Source organism: Sturnira hondurensis, unplaced genomic scaffold (assembly GCF_014824575.4).
Source record: "Sturnira hondurensis isolate 20B ecotype Veracruz unplaced genomic scaffold, ASM1482457v3 Scaffold0001221, whole genome shotgun sequence".
Classification (NCBI taxonomy): domain Eukaryota; kingdom Metazoa; phylum Chordata; class Mammalia; order Chiroptera; family Phyllostomidae; genus Sturnira; species Sturnira hondurensis.
In genome coordinates this window covers 1228716-1245356 of record NW_028073852.1, presented here as the reverse complement: position 1 = coordinate 1245356, position 16641 = coordinate 1228716, and the positions used below count along the sequence as shown (strand labels likewise).

General features: G+C 66.7%; 1 protein-coding gene across 4 annotated transcripts in view; it reads left to right on the top strand.

Moving 5' to 3' along the window:
* BAIAP2 (BAR/IMD domain containing adaptor protein 2) overlaps positions 1-16052 on the top strand; it is a 45560-nt gene extending 29508 nt beyond the window's left edge. For 2 of the 4 annotated variants that reach the window (XM_037068593.1, XM_037068620.1), the window contains exons 7-14: positions 5417-5569; positions 7067-7291; positions 7413-7614; positions 8135-8336; positions 8855-8923; positions 9381-9543; positions 10271-10305; positions 15632-16052. In XM_037068593.1, coding sequence (XP_036924488.1) covers positions 5417-5569; positions 7067-7291; positions 7413-7614; positions 8135-8336; positions 8855-8923; positions 9381-9543; positions 10271-10305; positions 15632-15701 — 1119 coding nt within the window. In that variant the 3' untranslated portion in view covers positions 15702-16052. Of the gene's footprint in view, positions 1-5416; positions 5570-7066; positions 7292-7412; positions 7615-8134; positions 8337-8854; positions 8924-9380; positions 9544-10270; positions 10306-10806; positions 12235-12400; positions 12446-15631 lie in introns of those variants that run through there. The other 2 variants (XM_037068610.1, XM_037068601.1) reach the window with 2 other exon arrangements.
* Positions 16053-16641: the final 589 nt, after the last annotated feature.

Genomic DNA, 16641 nt, shown 5'->3' with positions numbered 1-16641 from the left:
CGCAGGCTCTGGGGACTGAGGCAGGAGCTGCTCCGACCCCAGGCAGTGTTGGGGCCCCAAAGGCAGAGGACAGTGAGTGGCTCGGAAGAAAAGGCTGGAGTAGTCGCAGGGGCTGGTGTGGGGCCCCGACTCAGGGTCTCCCGAGGTTCCAGGGGCTTTGCAGCCAGACCCGCCGCAGGGAGTGCAAAAAGCCAAGGCCCCCGACTGTGCTGGGGTGGGGGAGCCCAGCCCTTGGAGCTGCTGGTGGGTGGGGGCAGGCGTGGGCAGCCCTCCCCTGACTGGGGGTGGAGGTGGCCTCGGTGCTGGAGCCGCAAGGAGGGTTCGTTCGGCCCCGACCCTCCTGCCTCCGGCCGCTCTCTGAGATGGGGCCGTTGTGGGCAGGGACGTGCTGGCTGTGGTCCGTGGCCCCAGGTCCCAGGGGCCACGGTGGCCGCACAGGCAAGGCACTCGCAGGCCTGGTGTTAACTGAGGCAGCCTCCCCTCCCTGGGCCCGCGATTTGGAAGGGGCAGGCATCCCAATTGTGGTCTGAGAAAGGGGAGCGGCGCCTTCTATTTCAGGACTGTGCAATTAACCAGGCAGAAACAAAAGAACCGTAATTTAGGTCGTCAGGAAGGGTGATGCGGAGGCTGGTCCCGTGACCGTGTGGCATGTGAGCCGTGGCAGCCAGGGCCCCGTGAGCCTGCGCCGCACTCAGCACCCCGAGGCCCCTGGGTGCTGGCTGCCTCTGAGGGCGAGTCGGGCGTGGGCCTGGTGGGGGAAGGAGTGTGAGAAACTCGAGGCCTCTCACCTGTGCAGGCTCCATGTCTGGAAGGGGTGTCAGGATATCCAGGTCCCCTCTGGGGACTCCTCTGGGACCAGGGGGCCTGGAAGGACTCTGCTCCTTTGAACCCTAGGGCCGAGCCCTGGGGCACTCTGAGCTCCCCGCCTCCCTGGACGGGGGCCGCAGATGGCAGTCCGGAGCCAGTCGTGCCTGTCGGGTGCACAGGTCAGGCACACCTGTCAGCCACACCTGTTGGGCATACCTGAAGTGGCCACGTCGGGGAGAAGGAAAGAAGCAGGTGGAGTTGGTCATAACGGCGCACGTATTCGGCAGAACCCACGTGTAGTGACTCTCAGCATACGGTCAGAAGGTGTCGAAACTCTCTGGGTCACCCTTTCCCGCCAAGTCTGCGCAGCCAGCTGTGGCTCGGGCGCCTGCAGAACCTCTCTGGCTGCCCAGTCGGGGCAGGAGCTGCCCAGTCAGGGTGGCCACCTGGAGGATATGGTTCAGACCCTCATCTGTGTCCCACACTTGGAATCCGAGGCTGGTCGGGGAGCATGGCAGTGACTTGGCAGAGGTCACCAAGAGAGGAGACCCCGTCAGTGTGGATCCTTGAGGGGTGACACAGTCCCTGGCAGCCACCCAGGGCTGTGGCTCGGGACCTTGTGGTTTGTTGAGACCTGTTCCCTGGTTCTTGGGGACAGATTGGTCCGTGGGCCTCAGGCCCTTGTTGGTGTGTCCAACTGGCTGGCTGGTGTGGGCAGCAGCGGCGGACCTGTGGCCCCCAGGGGCTTTGTGTAATGCTGGGTGGGGGCCACTGGGGCCACAGCCAGTAGCACGTGCAGAGGGCCAGTGTGCAGGGGCGGGGACCTGTGGATCGCGGATGCCTTGCCAGCCTCCTGACAGCTGTGGGCCCTTTCCAGGGAAAGTGGGGGCCTGGGGCTCATGGGTCACCACAACTTCCACCCGAGGGCGTCCCCCCAACACGGCTTCACACAACTGAGTGGTTGGGCCAGGTGGGTGCAGGGTGGGACCCGGGGCCCCCGCCCAGCCCCTGCCTAAGTCTCACTCGGAGCTTGTGTTCAGACGAGGTTTTCGGGTCCTTTGACCCACTGAACCGCAGCCACTACCCGCCGCACCCATGGCCCAGCTTCTCGGGGGTCTTTCCCTGCTCACCCCAGGCCGGCATGAGTCTGAGTGCCAGGCCCCACACACTGGGGACAGGGGGCACAGGCCTGGTCCCCAGGCTCCAGGGAAGCCACTGGCTGCAGCCAGCAGGTACCCAGGGACTGCCTGCAGCCTTTGTGGGGGGGGAGTCCGGCCCCTCCCTGTCTGCTTGGAGTGACAGGGAGCCTATGGCCACAGTGGGACGGCACCCTCATCCTGCCGCCACAGGCCCAAAACGTGGGGAAGGTGCAGCAGCCCGTGGACCTGCCCAGCCCTGGCTCAGGTCGTGCAGGAAGGTCGTGGCCCCCCAGCTTTGCCCCCTCCCTGGGTAGAGGGCTGCTTCACCGGGGTGACTCAGTGGGAGAGGCTGTGGTGCTGAGGCGCTGCAGCGGGCGTTTCTATAGCGCTGCCGTCGCCATAGCGCCTGCTGAGCAAGACACAGGCAGCGGCAGGGGGGCGGGGCGCGGGGGCGCCTGCAGCTGGGTCCTTCTCTGCGCCTGTTGCTAAGTCATCAGAGGCAGGGCCCGCCCTTGTTCGGTCCTCTGCACTGTCCCGGTGAGCTCGAACACTCCTCTTCTGGGGGTCCCGCCTCATCCGCCTCTAGGGGGAGCTCCTCCTGTGGCCTCCATGCCCAGGCTGCGCCTCCGAGCTGCGGTCCTCTCCAGCAGCAGCTGGCGTCCTGGAAAGGAGGTCAGGACAGCCCCGTTCCTCGACAGAAGTGCCGTCCGCGTGTCCTCACTGGCTAGGGCTCTGCTCTGGCCGCTGCGCTCCGTGCTGCTTCCGGGCAGCCAGAGGCCCAGGACCCCTGGTGGGAGGTGTCCCCGTGGTCCCCGTGGCCCCACCGGGGCAGCTGCCTGTCAGGCCCACGGAGCTGGGGCAGTGGTTCCGCTGCCTGCACCCCAGAGGCCTGGGCCACGGGGAGACCTCCCTGAAGCTCCTGGTTCCCGATTGAGACCTGTCTTTGAATAAATGGAAATCTTAAAAATAAGCACCACACCCTCTCCTGCAGAGGAGGCTGCTGGACCCCGCTAATGAGGCCAGCGCCCTGTGCTGGTGCAGGGGACGTGACCGCAGCCTGGAAACCCAGAAACGGGCCTCGGGCGCCCGAGGGCCCCAGTTCCGGTGGAGCTTAGCTGGCAGCACGCTCGGGGGCCAGCACCCCCCAGGGCTGTGTCCCCATTTACGGCATCTCTGTCCTGGGGTGGCCGTTCAAAGATTTGCCTTTTCTTCTCCACCGTCCCCATTTAGAGGACTGCAGGCCATTGCTCTGGGTGGCCCCCCGGACCGTCCTACCTGAAGCCACTTGCTCCTCACGCTTGGGTTCGGGGACTTCAGGGGCCTAGCTTGCCTGAGCCCACACACCCTCCCACACCCGGAGCTGGTGGGGACACTGGAGCAGCCCCGGGGAGGGGGGGCAGCGGTGACACAACGACAGGGTGGGGGACACCCCTGTCTCCTTCTGGGACCTTGGTAGGGCTTTTCACAAGTCTGGGGCCCCCGCTGTGTGGGGGGGACACGGACCAGGGAGTTGCCCTTGTCCCCACTGTTCCTGGTGGTCCCCCAAGGCAGGGACAGCCAGGAAGCAGAGCCAGCAAGGACTTTGTGGGAGGTGGGGGCGCACGCGTGTCCCCCACTGTCCCTGCACGTGCCCCTCACTCGGAACAAGCCCTGTCCCTCTCAGGCCCTTCTATCTGCACAGGGCCCCAGCCCCTCTGCCTTCCTGTTGTCATAGACCCTTGGGGGCTTTGGGGTGAGCAGCTCCCTGGGCAGGTGCTCTGGCGACCTCCATAGCCAGGTGACCTCTGAGGCGCCCTCCCAGCCTCCCCCACTGTGCTGTGCCCCCAGGACGCTGGGGTCTGCGGGCGCTGTGGTGGGAGGCACTGGTGGGTGCACATGTTGGGACCAGAGAAGAAGTGTCTGGAGCTGTGGGGGCGTCAGGATGGAGGAGAGCACCCCCCCCACCCCGCTGCCCCCCGGCCAGGCCTCTGGCCCGTGTTCAGACCCTTTTCCAGGGCTGGCTTGGCTCTCCCCCCAGGTGCCCCCTCTGGCTGCCACCGCCTTACCCCTTGGGGCAGTGGTCCCGGTTGGGGGTAGCTATTTGGAGGCTCTGTCTGCAGGGCAGAGGGAATGGGGTCCCAGGATCAGGAGACAGGGCTGACCTGCCTGTGGGTGGCGTGGCTCGCTCACCCTGGCACAGTGCACACTCGTGACCTGACACCGTTGGGTGTGGGCCCCCACCCAGAGGGCTGGTCCTTGCCTCTCCAGCCTGATCTGCACCCCGCTGTGGCCGCCCACCACCCAGGCTTGGCGCCGCCCACCCACGCTGAGTCAGAGCTTGCAGGGGAGGCCGCCCCCTCAGCCTGAGCTCACACCTGCCCGAGGACGGGGCTGCTCTGTGAGGGCAGACTCCGCAAAAGCCACTTCCCAGACCAGCCCAGCAGCTGGTGGACAGTTGGCCTGCACACATTGGCGCTGTGGGCCCTGCAGGCCGCGTGGAGTATGCCTGGGCTGCTCCTGCCTGCGCATGCTGGCCACCCACAGTCCTGTGCAGCTTCAGCACAGAAAGGCTCCGCCTGCCAGTCAGGACACTTGGCACACCCGGCATCAGGCCCTGGGCCTGATGCAACCCTCGGGCGGGAATGAGTCACTCACCAGCTTTGGGGGCTGGTGGGGCCTTCCTGGTTGGGGTGGTGGTAGGTGGTTGGAGTCAGGTTCTGTGGGAGGTGCCACACAGCCACACAGGGCCACCAGATCTCACCCAGCAAGTCACATGGCCAAGGCCTGCACCAATGGGCTAGTGGGGCCTGTGCCCTGCCCCTGGTGGGCCGGGCCGGCAGTCCAACCTGTGGGAGGGCGGCGGCTCTGCACTGTCCCCTCCTGCAGAGAACCCCTTTCCCTGTCCCCCCTGCCCACGTCAGGACACTTGGTCCTCTGTCCAGAGGCTTCCCGTGGGCAGGGTCTGCTCACGGTGTTTTTCTGTGACACCGAGTTTTGGTGACGCACTCGCCGTGACCTTCGCTGTTGGTGACTTCAGGGCAGTGGGGCAGTCACACTGTTGCGCAGCCGTCACCGCCCTCCGACCCCAGAATTCCTGTTGCCCTGGTCAGACTCTGTCCCCACCGGTATCAACTCAGTCTTCCTCCCACTTCCTGTCCCTTAAGCCTTGGGTCTGGTCGCTGGGTCTGTGGGACTGGGCCAGGTCGAGGCTGTCGTCCTTCCTGGCCGAGTGTGCGTCTGGCAGGCAGGCAGGCCGGAGTGGCCGCTCCTGACAGCCTTTGCTGACGGGGCTGGGGCTGCAGAGGGGCCCCGCCAAGACCTGGGGGTGGGCAGGCGGGCGGGCAGAGGGGATGGGGCTCACTGCTCTCCCAGATCCCAGCGTGGCTGTGGGCAGTCAGGCACAAGGGGCCACTGGGACAGGTGGTGGGGCCAGTCTGTGGGGCCACCCTGGCCCGGGTGTCATTGGATGTCGTCCTGTCTCCCCCCCCCAGTACATCGATGCCATTGGCAGCAAGCAGGGCGAGCTGGAGAGCTACGTGTCGGAGGGCTACAAGACGGCACTCACCGAGGAGCGGAGGAGGTTCTGCTTCCTGGTGGAGAAGCAGTGTGCCGTGGCCAAGAACTCTGCCGCCTACCACTCAAAGGTGGGGCCGCTCGTGCGGGGCCCAGGGTGGGGGGGGGGGGAGCCACAAATGCCGGTGCCCAGGCGTTTGGAGTTTCTCAGGCAGAAGGTTCTAGAAGGAGAAGGACCAGGTCAGAGCCCTCAGGTGTCTTTCAGAGGGGCTGTGAGAGGTCCCTGTTTGGGGCTGGCCCCTGATGGGGTACGCTGTGGGGGGGCCCTCGGTGGCCCTGAGCCCCCCCCCCACAGGCAGGGGCTGGAACATTGCAAGTACGTGGGGCTGACTGGGTCCCACGGGTCAGTGGGCACACGTGCATGCAGTGTCACACCAGTGCTTGTCCCCGTGGCCTGGCTCCTAGGGAGACACACGTCCCTGTCTTTGGGGCACAGCCGGGCCGGGGGCCCTGGGGGAGCCAGGAGGGCCCACTGGCAGCTGGGGCGTGGACCGGGTGTGGCCTCCACCTGCTCTGGGCTTGCCCTCCGCCAGCCTCAGGGTCGGCAGCAGGGGAGGCTGCGAGGGCCCCTGGCCAGCTGCAGTGGGCACCTGCGCCCTCTGGTGGCAGCCGGGTTCTGGTGCGGGTCAGGGCGAAAGCGTGCAGGCCAGGAAAGGCACTGTCCTCAGGGTAACCACTGTCTCTCCGATGATGCCTGACTTCCCAGGCACATGGACCGGGCCCCCAGCTGGGTTTAGAGAACACAGGCCATGGGCAAGGCCTCAACCTGTGCCCAGCAGCCAGTCCCCGTCACTGCCTTGGGGCACAGGCCCTGGGCCACTCTGGCCATCTCAGACCTGAACCCACTCAGGGCAGTTCCCTGACCGTGTTGTCCCTGCCAGGTCCCTGCTGGCCTTTCTCACCAGCACCCAGACCTGTCGACCACGTACAGCCCCCGAGAGCCAGAGCGGAGATAGGTGTGGTTTCAGCTGGCGTCGGTGAAGGCAGCTGCAGGCGCCCTGCGCCCTGACAGACACGGCTCCCTCAGCCCTGTTCCCAAACGGCGGGCAGTCCCTGAGTGCTCTGCTGGCCTCTGGTCCACACGTCGGGGGCGGAGGGGCCGCCGCCTGCGAGGCAGCAGTTCGTGTGCTCTGGTGTCGCCATGTGGAGCCCCCGCCCTGCTGGGGTTCCTGGCCCTCAGGCCTGCGCATGGCGCTTCTCGGTCTCTGGCGGTTTGTCCCCCAGGGGTGTGCCGTTGGTGGCTGGCTCTGTGCATGTGTCCTTCCTTGGGCCCCAGGGGGGCGCCCCAGGTCAGACCTTGTTCCCGGTGGTCCCTCCACGGCACTGCCCGCTGGGTGGGCCAGCCCCTTCCCAGGTGAGGTCAGAGGCTCAGGTGGCTTGTGCGACGGTGAGGCACTGCCCAGTGAAGAGCAGCCTTCTATTCCAGCCGGGGTGCCTCTGGGGCGGGGGTCTCATGAGGAGCCTCCCAGCGCCCAGCGGGGCTGGGGCTGCACCGGGGCATTGTCCTTGGGCCCTGCCGCAGGCTGCAGTTGGCCCTGACCCTGCCCTTCCTGCTCTCTCTGCTTCAGGGCAAGGAGCTGCTGGCCCAGAAGCTGCCGCTGTGGCAACAGGCCTGTGCCGACCCCAACAAGATCCCGGAGCGGGCCGTGCAGCTGATGCAGCAGCTGGCGAGCAGCAACGGCACCGTCCTCCCTGGCTCGCTGTCGGCCTCCAAGTCCAGCCTGGTCATCTCGGACCCCATTCCCGGGGCCAAGCCCCTGCCGGTGCCCCCCGAGCTGGCCCCGTTCGTGGGGGTGAGTGCTTGGCCCTTGGAAAGCTATCGGGTGTGGGAGGACAGCCCCTCCATGCTGGCCACAGCCGCGTTCGAGAGCTGGGCCCTTCCACAACCCTGCACCCTCACCGCCTCTTCCACAGCGACTGTCTGCCCAGGAGAACGCGCCCATCGTGAATGGCGTCTCAGGCCCGGACAACGAAGACTACAGCCCCTGGGCTGACCGCAAGGTGGCCCCTCCCAGGTGCACGTCTCCTCCGCAACCACAGACCAAGATGAGCGACTCCTACTCCAACACGCTGCCCGTGCGCAAGAGCGTGGCCCCGAAAAACAGCTACGCGACCAGTAAGGGCTGCACGGGGGCCCCAGACCCACTCTCGTGCCCAGCAGTAGACACACCTTGGGGGAAGTTAGGGGACCCAGAGGCGCACACACGTCTGTGTGCATGGGCACCTCCCTGGGGGCCCCTTGGAGACACCGTCCTGGACCCTCAGCCTTCCTCATGGCTCCCGGGCTGAGTCAGGTGGGTGGCAGGGCGGTGCCCCAGAACCAGGCAGGTGGTGCGGGGGCGGCTCCTGCTCCCACGGGGCCCCTGGGGCCTCTCTGCCTGGGACAAGCTCACCCCCAGGGGGCCTCGCCAAAGGGTTTCCCAATTCGCCAGTGGGAAGGCAGAGGCTCCGCCCACAGGGTGAGGGGCAGTTCTGAGCTGCTCCACACAGCTCCCAGGTCCTTCCAGAATCAGAATCCACTGGGCTCTGGGGCCTGGCGAGTGTCAACCAGGATGGATGCAGAGTGATGGGAGGGCAGCTTCCCTCCACCCGCCCTTGGGACAGGGCGCCCCTCACACCTCCTTGTGGCCCGGCAGCCGAGAACAAGACACTGCCTCGCTCCAGCTCCATGGCGGCCGGCCTGGAGCGCAACGGCCGCATGCGGGTCAAGGCCATTTTCTCCCACGCTGCCGGCGACAACAGCACCCTGCTGAGCTTCAAGGAGGGCGACCTCATCACCCTGCTGGTGCCTGAGGCCCGGGACGGCTGGCACTACGGCGAGAGTGAGAAGACGAAAATGTGAGTGAGCTCAGGGTGCCGAGGCAGCCCCTGCCTGAGGCTCTTAGCCCTGGGGAGCCTGTGGAGGTCGAGGGCGACTGCACAGAACCTGGGCACAGGCTCCACTCTCACCTCCCGCCTTCTCACTGGCCCGGGGCCCCGGGGGTCATGGCTTCCCCGCTGGTGGAGGTCAGTCCTCCTCCAGAAGCCTCTGCCTCCCCCACGTCTCTCCTGGGCAGAGGTGGGGTCCGAGAGGTCACGCCTTCATGGCGTTTCCTAATGGGCACTGCCAGTGAGGGCTTCCACCCTCCCATCACCACCTCTGGGGCACCATCAGCTCTGCCACCTGCCGATGTACAGAAGGGAGGGGCTTCGAGCAGGGACGCCTCCCTCCCAGACCCTCCCTGTGGTGTTGCCCCTGGGTCTCCAACTCGTTTCTGCAGCCTGGCAGGGCTGGGTGTACCCAGAGAGCACTGGCGTGTGTCCCAGCCAAGGGGACTGGGGGCCCTGCCTGCTCTCACCCGGGCCCTCTGTTCCAGGCGGGGCTGGTTCCCCTTCTCCTACACCCGGGTGTTGGATGGTGACGGCAGTGACAGGCTGCACATGAGGTGAGGGTGCTAGCTCCGGGCATGTGGCCGGCCCTCCACTCTGGGGAGGGGCTGCGGGGAGAACGGGGTGCTGTGGATGGCGTCAGAGGGGCCACCCGGGCCCTGGACGCAGAGAACCTGGCTGGGCTTCCCCTGGCCGCACGCCTGAGGCGCTGGGGCGTGTGGGTATGGTGGTCCTCGGTGATGCAGGCAGCCTCCTCCACTGACCACCAGGGCCCCTCCTTCCAACACTAGGCCCCGGGCACACCCTGCTGCCACCTGCGAGTCCCCCAGATCCTGCAGGGGTCCTCGGGAGAGCGGGAGACTTGCTCTGGGAGCTGTGGAGGGACTGAGCGCCAGCCAACCTCCATCGTGTCCCCCCTGCCCACCTTCGTGCCCAGTTCTGGGGGAGGGCGTGTGGGCCCAATGTGGCCCTAGCGTGGCCCTGAGCCCCTGCGTGCCCCCCCGCCCCCCGCAGCCTGCAGCAGGGGAAGAGCAGCAGCACGGGCAACCTCCTGGACAAGGAGGACCTGGCCCTCCCGCCCCCCGACTACGGCACGGCCTCCTGGGGCCTCCCTGCTCAGACGGCGGGCGCCTACAAGCAGCGGCCCTACAGCGTGGCTGTGCCCGCCTTCTCCCAGGTGAGCACAGAGGGCCTGGGTCCTGCTCCACCGAGGCAGCTACGATGGAGGGCCTGGTGCTCTGCGGGCCTGGGAGGGGGGTCTAGGCCTCCAGAGGGCTGGGCGCTGCCCCTGGATGTGAGCCCAAGCATCACAGCAGAGTTGGTGCATGGGAGACCCTCCCCAAGAGCCTGGATGTGGCTGGGACCTTCAGGGAGCGGCCGATCCAGCCTGGTGGAGGCCTCGTGTTTCCAGGGGACAGGGCCAGCGGCTGTGCAGTGAGATGCCTCATCCCAGCTTCGCCTGGGGCTTGGGGCATAGCCGCCCAGGGAGGGGTCAGCCCACCACCCACTGTGTTCACTGTCCAGCCTCTGGGTCTGGTGTGTGCCGAGCGCGCTGAGGAGGGCGTCTCTGATGCCCCCGACAGCCCTGGGCCGGCCCAGGCTTGTGTGAGGTGGTCCGCAGCCCCCGCCCCTGCTCAGGCACCTCCACACTGTGGGGCCTGTGGGCCCCAGCCCGCCTGCCCTGGGAGACACACGGGGAGCGGGTGGTCTGTTCTGCCTGGGTCATGAGTGTGAGGTGACAGTCCACAGGTGGCCGGTGGGCATCCCTCTGCTGGGGGGCCAGGTGTGTTTGCGGAGCTCTGTGCAGGCCGCCCCGCACCCTAGGGTCAGGCAGGGCCCCACCCTGGCGGCACTGCCTGGCTCCCCAGGACTCCCAGCCTGACCTGCCTGCTTTCCCTCCCCAGGGGCTGGACGACTACGGGGCCCGGGCTGTGAGCAGGTAAGGGGTGCTCAGCGCTGAGTGCGGGAGCTGTGGGGAGCGGTCCCCACAGGCTGGGTTGGCCCATTGGCCTCTGTAGGGGCCTGGCCGGAGACCAAGCAGTGTTCTCTGCGGGTCAGGGTGAGCAGGGCCTGGGTGCTTGTGTTCTGTCCCGCACCCTGAAGGGCCGGGTGCCCCGTTCCCAGGCGCTGACGGGTGGCCCTCCTGGAATGCGGCTTCTGTGCTCTCTTCGGGTGGGCGAGAGTGGGTGCTCACCCAGGGCCTGGTCCCTCCCGCCCCCCCAGGCCCTCAGGCCAGTGGCCCCTCCACCTGGCTCTTGGGTGGCTCTGCTTCCTGGCGTCCAGGTCTGCCTTGTCCACGTGGCGCAGACAGCAGGGGCCCCACCGGGGCTCTCCCTTCACCCCCCGGCCCAGGTCACCAGGTGACCGGCCAGCCCTGAGCGGCCGAGAGGCTGCTGCAGGGCAGGCGTGCAGCCCGCAGCTGTCCTTGCTTTGTTTGCAGCGGCAGCGGCGCGCTGGTGTCCACAGTGTGAGGGCGCCGACCTCGGGCAGCCGCCGCTCGGGAGGGCCTCCGCGCCCCCGTCTGTCCGCTCTCCTTTGGTTTCCTCCTGAGCTCTCGTCGGCTGTTCCCGGGCCATTTCTCTTCCCCACCTGCTCCCTCTCGCCTTTTGGTTGGTGACCCGACTCCGAGACCCTCAGGGCCCATGGTGCTGCCCAGCTCTGCTCCCGTGTTTACATGCCCCCAGTGCCCTGCCGGCCCGGCAGCGAGGCGGGCGTCCCGGCCTCTGCTCCCCACCCGCTGCGCTGCGACGCGCTGCCCCTTCCCGAAGGCTCGCCGTAAGCCAGCTCTGAAGTTTGAAGAAAAAGAAAAATCTTAAAAAAAAAATTGAAAACAGGGAAAGGACTTTTTTCCCTGAAACAAAAACAGACATGCATGGACTCCGGTGTACGTACTGTTACTCATGCACTTGACCTCCCCCGGCGCACGCTGACCGTCTGCCAGGACAGGGAAGGGACTGGGGCTCCTGGAGGCTCATGGCCCCGTGGGCACTGTCCAAGGGCCACCCCATTCGGGGCCTCCTGAGGAAGCTGGCCGCTCCTGTGAGGGAGGCCAGGTGCCCAAGGCCTGCCTTTTCTGTGGACGCTGTTGGACAGTGTACAGGGACCGGGGCGTGAGCGTCACTTCTGGCGTGGCGACCTCACACAGTGCCCTGACGGGAGGGGGTCAGGAGCAGGCGCTGCCCGGCCGCACACGGACATTCCAGAGACTTCCAGAGACCACCCGCCCACACACATCCTGGAAACTAGTTCTTTAATAGGCCCCATGCGGGAGTCTCGGCCACCTGGCCGCACGGGGCAAGGGTGTGGCTGGACATGACGGGCCACTAGGGAGGTGGCATTGGGCACTTGGCCCAGTGCCTGCCGTCCCCGGGGGAAGCAGGCAGTCTCTGCCCCTGCTAATCACTCGTCTTGTGTGCCTGGATGACTTCGGAAAGAGACATGCGGGACTTGGAGGGTTGCTAGTGTTGCCTCCTCACACCCCCAGGGCGGGCAGCGGGGGCGGCCCCCCAGGCCCCCCTCCCGCAGGAGCCTGGGACACAGTAGACGCTCCTCCAACGTGCTTTGGCGAAGCCTCCCTTGGACCAGGGCAGGGTGTGTGGCAGAGGCCACTCAAGACAGGGACAGACTGCTCTGCGTCTGAGGAAACTGCCAAGCCAGAACCCGGACCCGTGCAAAAGAGCCTTGGGTGGCATCTCCCGCAGACAGGCCCTGAACCCGGGGGTGCCGCGCACAGTGCACGCACGGACGCAGGCGCAAAATGCGAAGCTCGTGCGAAGACGTCAAGCGCTGAAGATATTTTTCCCGTTTTTTTTTAATCTGAATTGTGCCCTGTACTGCAGTGGTTTGAATAAAAGTTTTATTTATTGCATTGAGTTGGGTGCAGCACCTCCTTCCAGTGCCCGTATGGGCCCCACGCTGCTGCCCCTGAGGGACACCTGCGGTGGCTGAGCCACACGTGTCAACCCGTGCAGTACCCCCAGCCCTTGGGCCACAGCCGCCGCAAAACCAACAGCCCTGTGTTCCCTCCATTGCAGCCCCGACGTGGAAGTGGCCAGGCTCTGAGCCGCCGTCGCGAGTTAGTAAGTGCTGGTCCGGGCGTGGTGGCAGGGCTGTGGACGGGCGCTCTGGCCTCTGCCAGATGTGAGGGCGGGCCCGGGGGTCTGTCCGCCTGCTCTGCTTAGGGCCTTGGGCCTTTGCTTCCCCTCGGTTGCTCCTCGGACTCACGGGCTTCCTGTCTGGGCCACTCCGCCGCCCGCCTGTGGCGCCGCATCCGCTGCTGGGCGCTCTGTCCGGGTTTCTCCCCTGCCTCTGCTGGGTGCTTGGACTACGATCAGGGTGGGCCCACCGATCAGACCTCAGGCTCCTTGGGCTGCATGGCCACAAGGGCATGGGTGTGGCTCTGAGCCTGCCCTGGGAGGGACGTGCTGCAGCCTTGAGGGCAGGGGGTCGGTCAGAGGTGCCACGGGCTGGAAGCAGGAGCCTGTCCGCCCTGTTGGGGACTGTGGGGGCTCCAGGAGGCCATGCCCAGCTCCCCACACCGGCTCTTGGCCATGGTACCTGGCCGCCTCCTCCAGCAGCTCAGGTGACAGTCCCATCCTGTCCTGAGAGAGCAGCTGCGACAGACTCGCTCTTGCCAGTGGGGTTGTGGGTCCTTTCAGGGCAGCCCCTATTGCTTGTTCATCCCCAGTGCCACCCACATCATTGAGACAGGACCCTGTGTAGCCAGCACCTTCACGCTTTAGGGCCAGACCACCCAGCAGCCCCGTGCTGTGGCTCTCCTGTCACTTGCCTTTTTGTGGGTGACAACAGGCAGGGGTTCTGGGAAGTTCTGGGGAGAAATGTGCCTGATGTTTGGGAAAAGGGTGGAAATGCTTTTACTGTGGCTCAGTGGCCATCAGCCTAGGGCCGCCTCCTTCCCTGCTTCTGTGTCCTCGGAGTGGCCTGCCACCGGCCTTGCTGCTGGTGGTCCCTCCAAGCCAGCGGGGCCGCAGCATCCTTGCCTCTGGAGGCACTGGAGAGACTGGAGGCACGGGGGCGTGCTCGGCCCTTGCCGCACACAGCACGAGCCTGGGTGCCGAGAAGCACCCCTGGTTGACTCTGGGGCCCTGCACAGCTCTGCCCAAGTGGGCAGCCAGGGAGGGCGCCAAGAAGACCCAGAAGGGCCCGAGCGCTGATGCCGGGGGACATCGGTGGGCTGCAGGACGAGGAGGCCAGGGACGGGACCAAGGGGGGGCCAGTGCAGAGATGGCCCTGCTCCGGCCTCCCGGCTCCAACGCACCGAGGGGGCAGGCTGCTCACGGTCAGGGCGTGGCCGTTCCCGGGAGTGCCACTCTCGTGCACACAGTGGGCTCAGGAACAGCCCCAAGGACCCCGACCCCGCAGCCAGGCGTGTTTCCTGAGAGCAGGACTGAAAGCTGCCCCTGGGCAGTGGTGTGGCTCAGTGTCCCTGTGGGCCACCCGGCCTGTGCACTGGGGCCCCGCCCGGGCCTGCCCCAGCCCTCAGCGACCTTGGGCCAGCTGTGTCGGAGCAAAAGTCCATTTCTGGTGTAAAAGTCGCTGCTGCTCAGGCCTGTGTCCCAGCTCCGGGGAGCTGTTCGTGGCTCTTGGCATGGGGACAGCTGCGCCCTCAGAGCCCCGTGAGGGGCCAAGCCTGGACGGTGCTGATGGGCCCCACAGCACTGCTGGGAGGAGGCCCGGCCTGGCGCCCGCCCTGGCAGAGACCAGTGTGTGGCAGGCGGAGGGTCCGCCAGGGCCCGAGGGTCCCAACCGTGTCCCATCATGCTGTCTTAGTACTGTGTCCAGCCCCTGCCCAGGGTCACAGCGGCGCCCTCCCCAGGGCAGCTGGTGAGCGGGCTCTTGCCTGGGAGGAAGGTGGTGGTGGATGTCCGAGGGGACTGTGCCCTTCCTGTGGTGCGGAGGGGCTTGGAGACAGCGCAGCAGCCCCTGCGGAGGGTGGTGGTCGCCACCAGCCCGGTCCCGTGCGAGCCCCGGGGTCAGCGGAAGTGCACTGCCCACACCCACCACCTGTACCACTCGGCCCCTTCATTTGCCGGACCCCTGAAACCGCCTGCACTCACCCTGGGTGGGGCGGCCCAGGGCACAGAGCCCCCCTCTAGAACTCAGGCCAATGGTGGGGGCAGCCAGGGCACGGGCCGCCCTGTGCCCTCGGTCCCACTGGTCACAGCAGACCTGGCCTTGGGAGCTTCCCCCCGGTCCCGCCGCCGGCGGCACCGAAGCCCGTCTGTGGAGCCCAGAGCCGAAGGGAGGCCCGAGCAAGCAGCCTGAGGTCCCCTGCAGGACCGAAGGGGCCTTTCCTCCGGGGTGGTGACTCCGCAAACTGAAGACTTTAACGAACGATTCTCAGATGTCTCAGATGTCAGAAGGCAGAAGCCGTGCTTCTGTGGCCAACTTGCTCTCAGCAACCTGCCCTTTCGAAATGTCAGTCCAAAGCGTCTGTTCCATAGAGAGCGCTAAGTCCCCCCCACACACACACACCTCTCCCCCCGGCCCGTCAGCTCCCGTGGACGCCGCCCGCAGTGCCCGAAGCACCTCCGCCCCAGGTAACGGCCGCGGTGCCGCTCGCTCTGCCCGGAGTGTGGTCCTGTCCGTGCTGAGCCCTCTGTGTCGCACACGCCATTTGTGCTGTCACCTCGTGGCCGCCGGGTGGCGCCCAGCCTGCCGTCCTGAGCCTCCAGGGACTCCAGGCACAGGCTTCCCAGGACCAGGCCGGGCGCTGGCCCCTCGTGCCCATCTCGTTCCATCTCAACCTGTTGTCTGGCCAGTCCATCTGTCCGTCAGCTGCAGCCTTGGGCATGCAGGGGCGGGTGTGGCTCCCTGGGGGGACAGGTGGCTGACGCCTCTCGGGGAGGTGGTCAGCCCCTCTGCAGGGGCTGTGGGCGTCACCCAACAGCCCTGTGGCTGCCAATGTGCGCGCTCCTTGTGTCTGTCATGTCGGCAGGGGGATGGGACCGGGTTGCGTGGGCTGTGTCTGTGTTCACGTGTGGCCCTCAGAGGAGGACAGCGCTGAGCCCTGCGGGAGGCTCCCCAGGCTCGATGTGGGCCCGCTGGGGACTGAGAAGGAGCTGGTCTGGGGCCCAGGGCCCGTGCGCAGAGGACAGTTCGGGGGGGGCGGCGCCCTCCCTTCCTGGCTCTCCCAGCAGCCTCCATGGCCCTCAGCCCAGAAGCTGGGCCTCGGGGCCCAGAGCAGCTCAGGGGGCACAGCACCCCACACTCTCCACACTAAACCCTTCTCCTCTTCTCCTCAGGAACCCCTTTTCCAGCATCCAGCTGAAGCCGACAGTGACCAGTGACAGGTCTGCTCCCCTTCTCAGCTGACGGCCACACCTGCACCCGTGCACCGGCCCTCCCCCCACCCCCCTGCAAGCACTTTTGTCACAGCCCACCCTTCGGAGCTGCACCCACCCTCCACCTGCCAGCACCACGCCCACTGCAGTCCGGCCGGGCTGGGCCCTGGCTGCTCCCGAGAACAGGGCACCTGGGCTGTGGCCACGGAGAGCTGGAGAGGCTGACCGCAGCAGGGCCCACTAGCTGGGCCGTGGGCAGCGGAGCCTACCGGGTGAGGGACGGACTTTCGTCAGCTTGTGGCTGAAAGGGGAGTCCAACCTCCACCCCCACCCTGTCCATAGCTCCTAGGTGTCTGATCAATAAATGGACTGCCCCTCCTGCCCCCTGCTGTGATCTGTCGGCCCTCGGGGGTGGGGCTGGGCCGCCTGCTGTGGTTCTGCAGGGCGACTGCGGTGGGAGCCCCTCAGCAGCTGTGAGGAGCCCCTCCGTCCTAAATTCACCCCACCTGAGCCCTGTCCCCACCCACAACTGCTGTAGGGGCCCCAGCCTGCTCCCTGTCCCCAGGGCAGGTGGTAGGTGCCACGGGCTGGGTCCCCAAGTCCTGTGCTGTTGTGGGGTCCCAGCACAGCATTCCTGGGGGACCGCCCCCTCTCTACCCTTCCACATTTCAATAGAAATACCACATTTTGGAGAAATTATTGCTGGATCCATGCCACCAGACAGTTGTGGCTGGACTTCAGCCACAGAGACCAGCCCTGGCGACAGCAGCCCCCATCTGGGGACGTCTCCCAAGCAGAGCTGCTCCTCCAGCCCCCCGAGCAGCCTGCCCACACCCAGGACAGGGAGCGGAGGGCTGGCCGGTGCGCACACAGACCCCTCACCTCCCAGAAGCCCCAACTCCTCAGACTGTTCCTGCCTCCCAGCTCACCACCGCCGCCGCCCCCTTGTGCTGAGGGACAGGCTCTGTGGG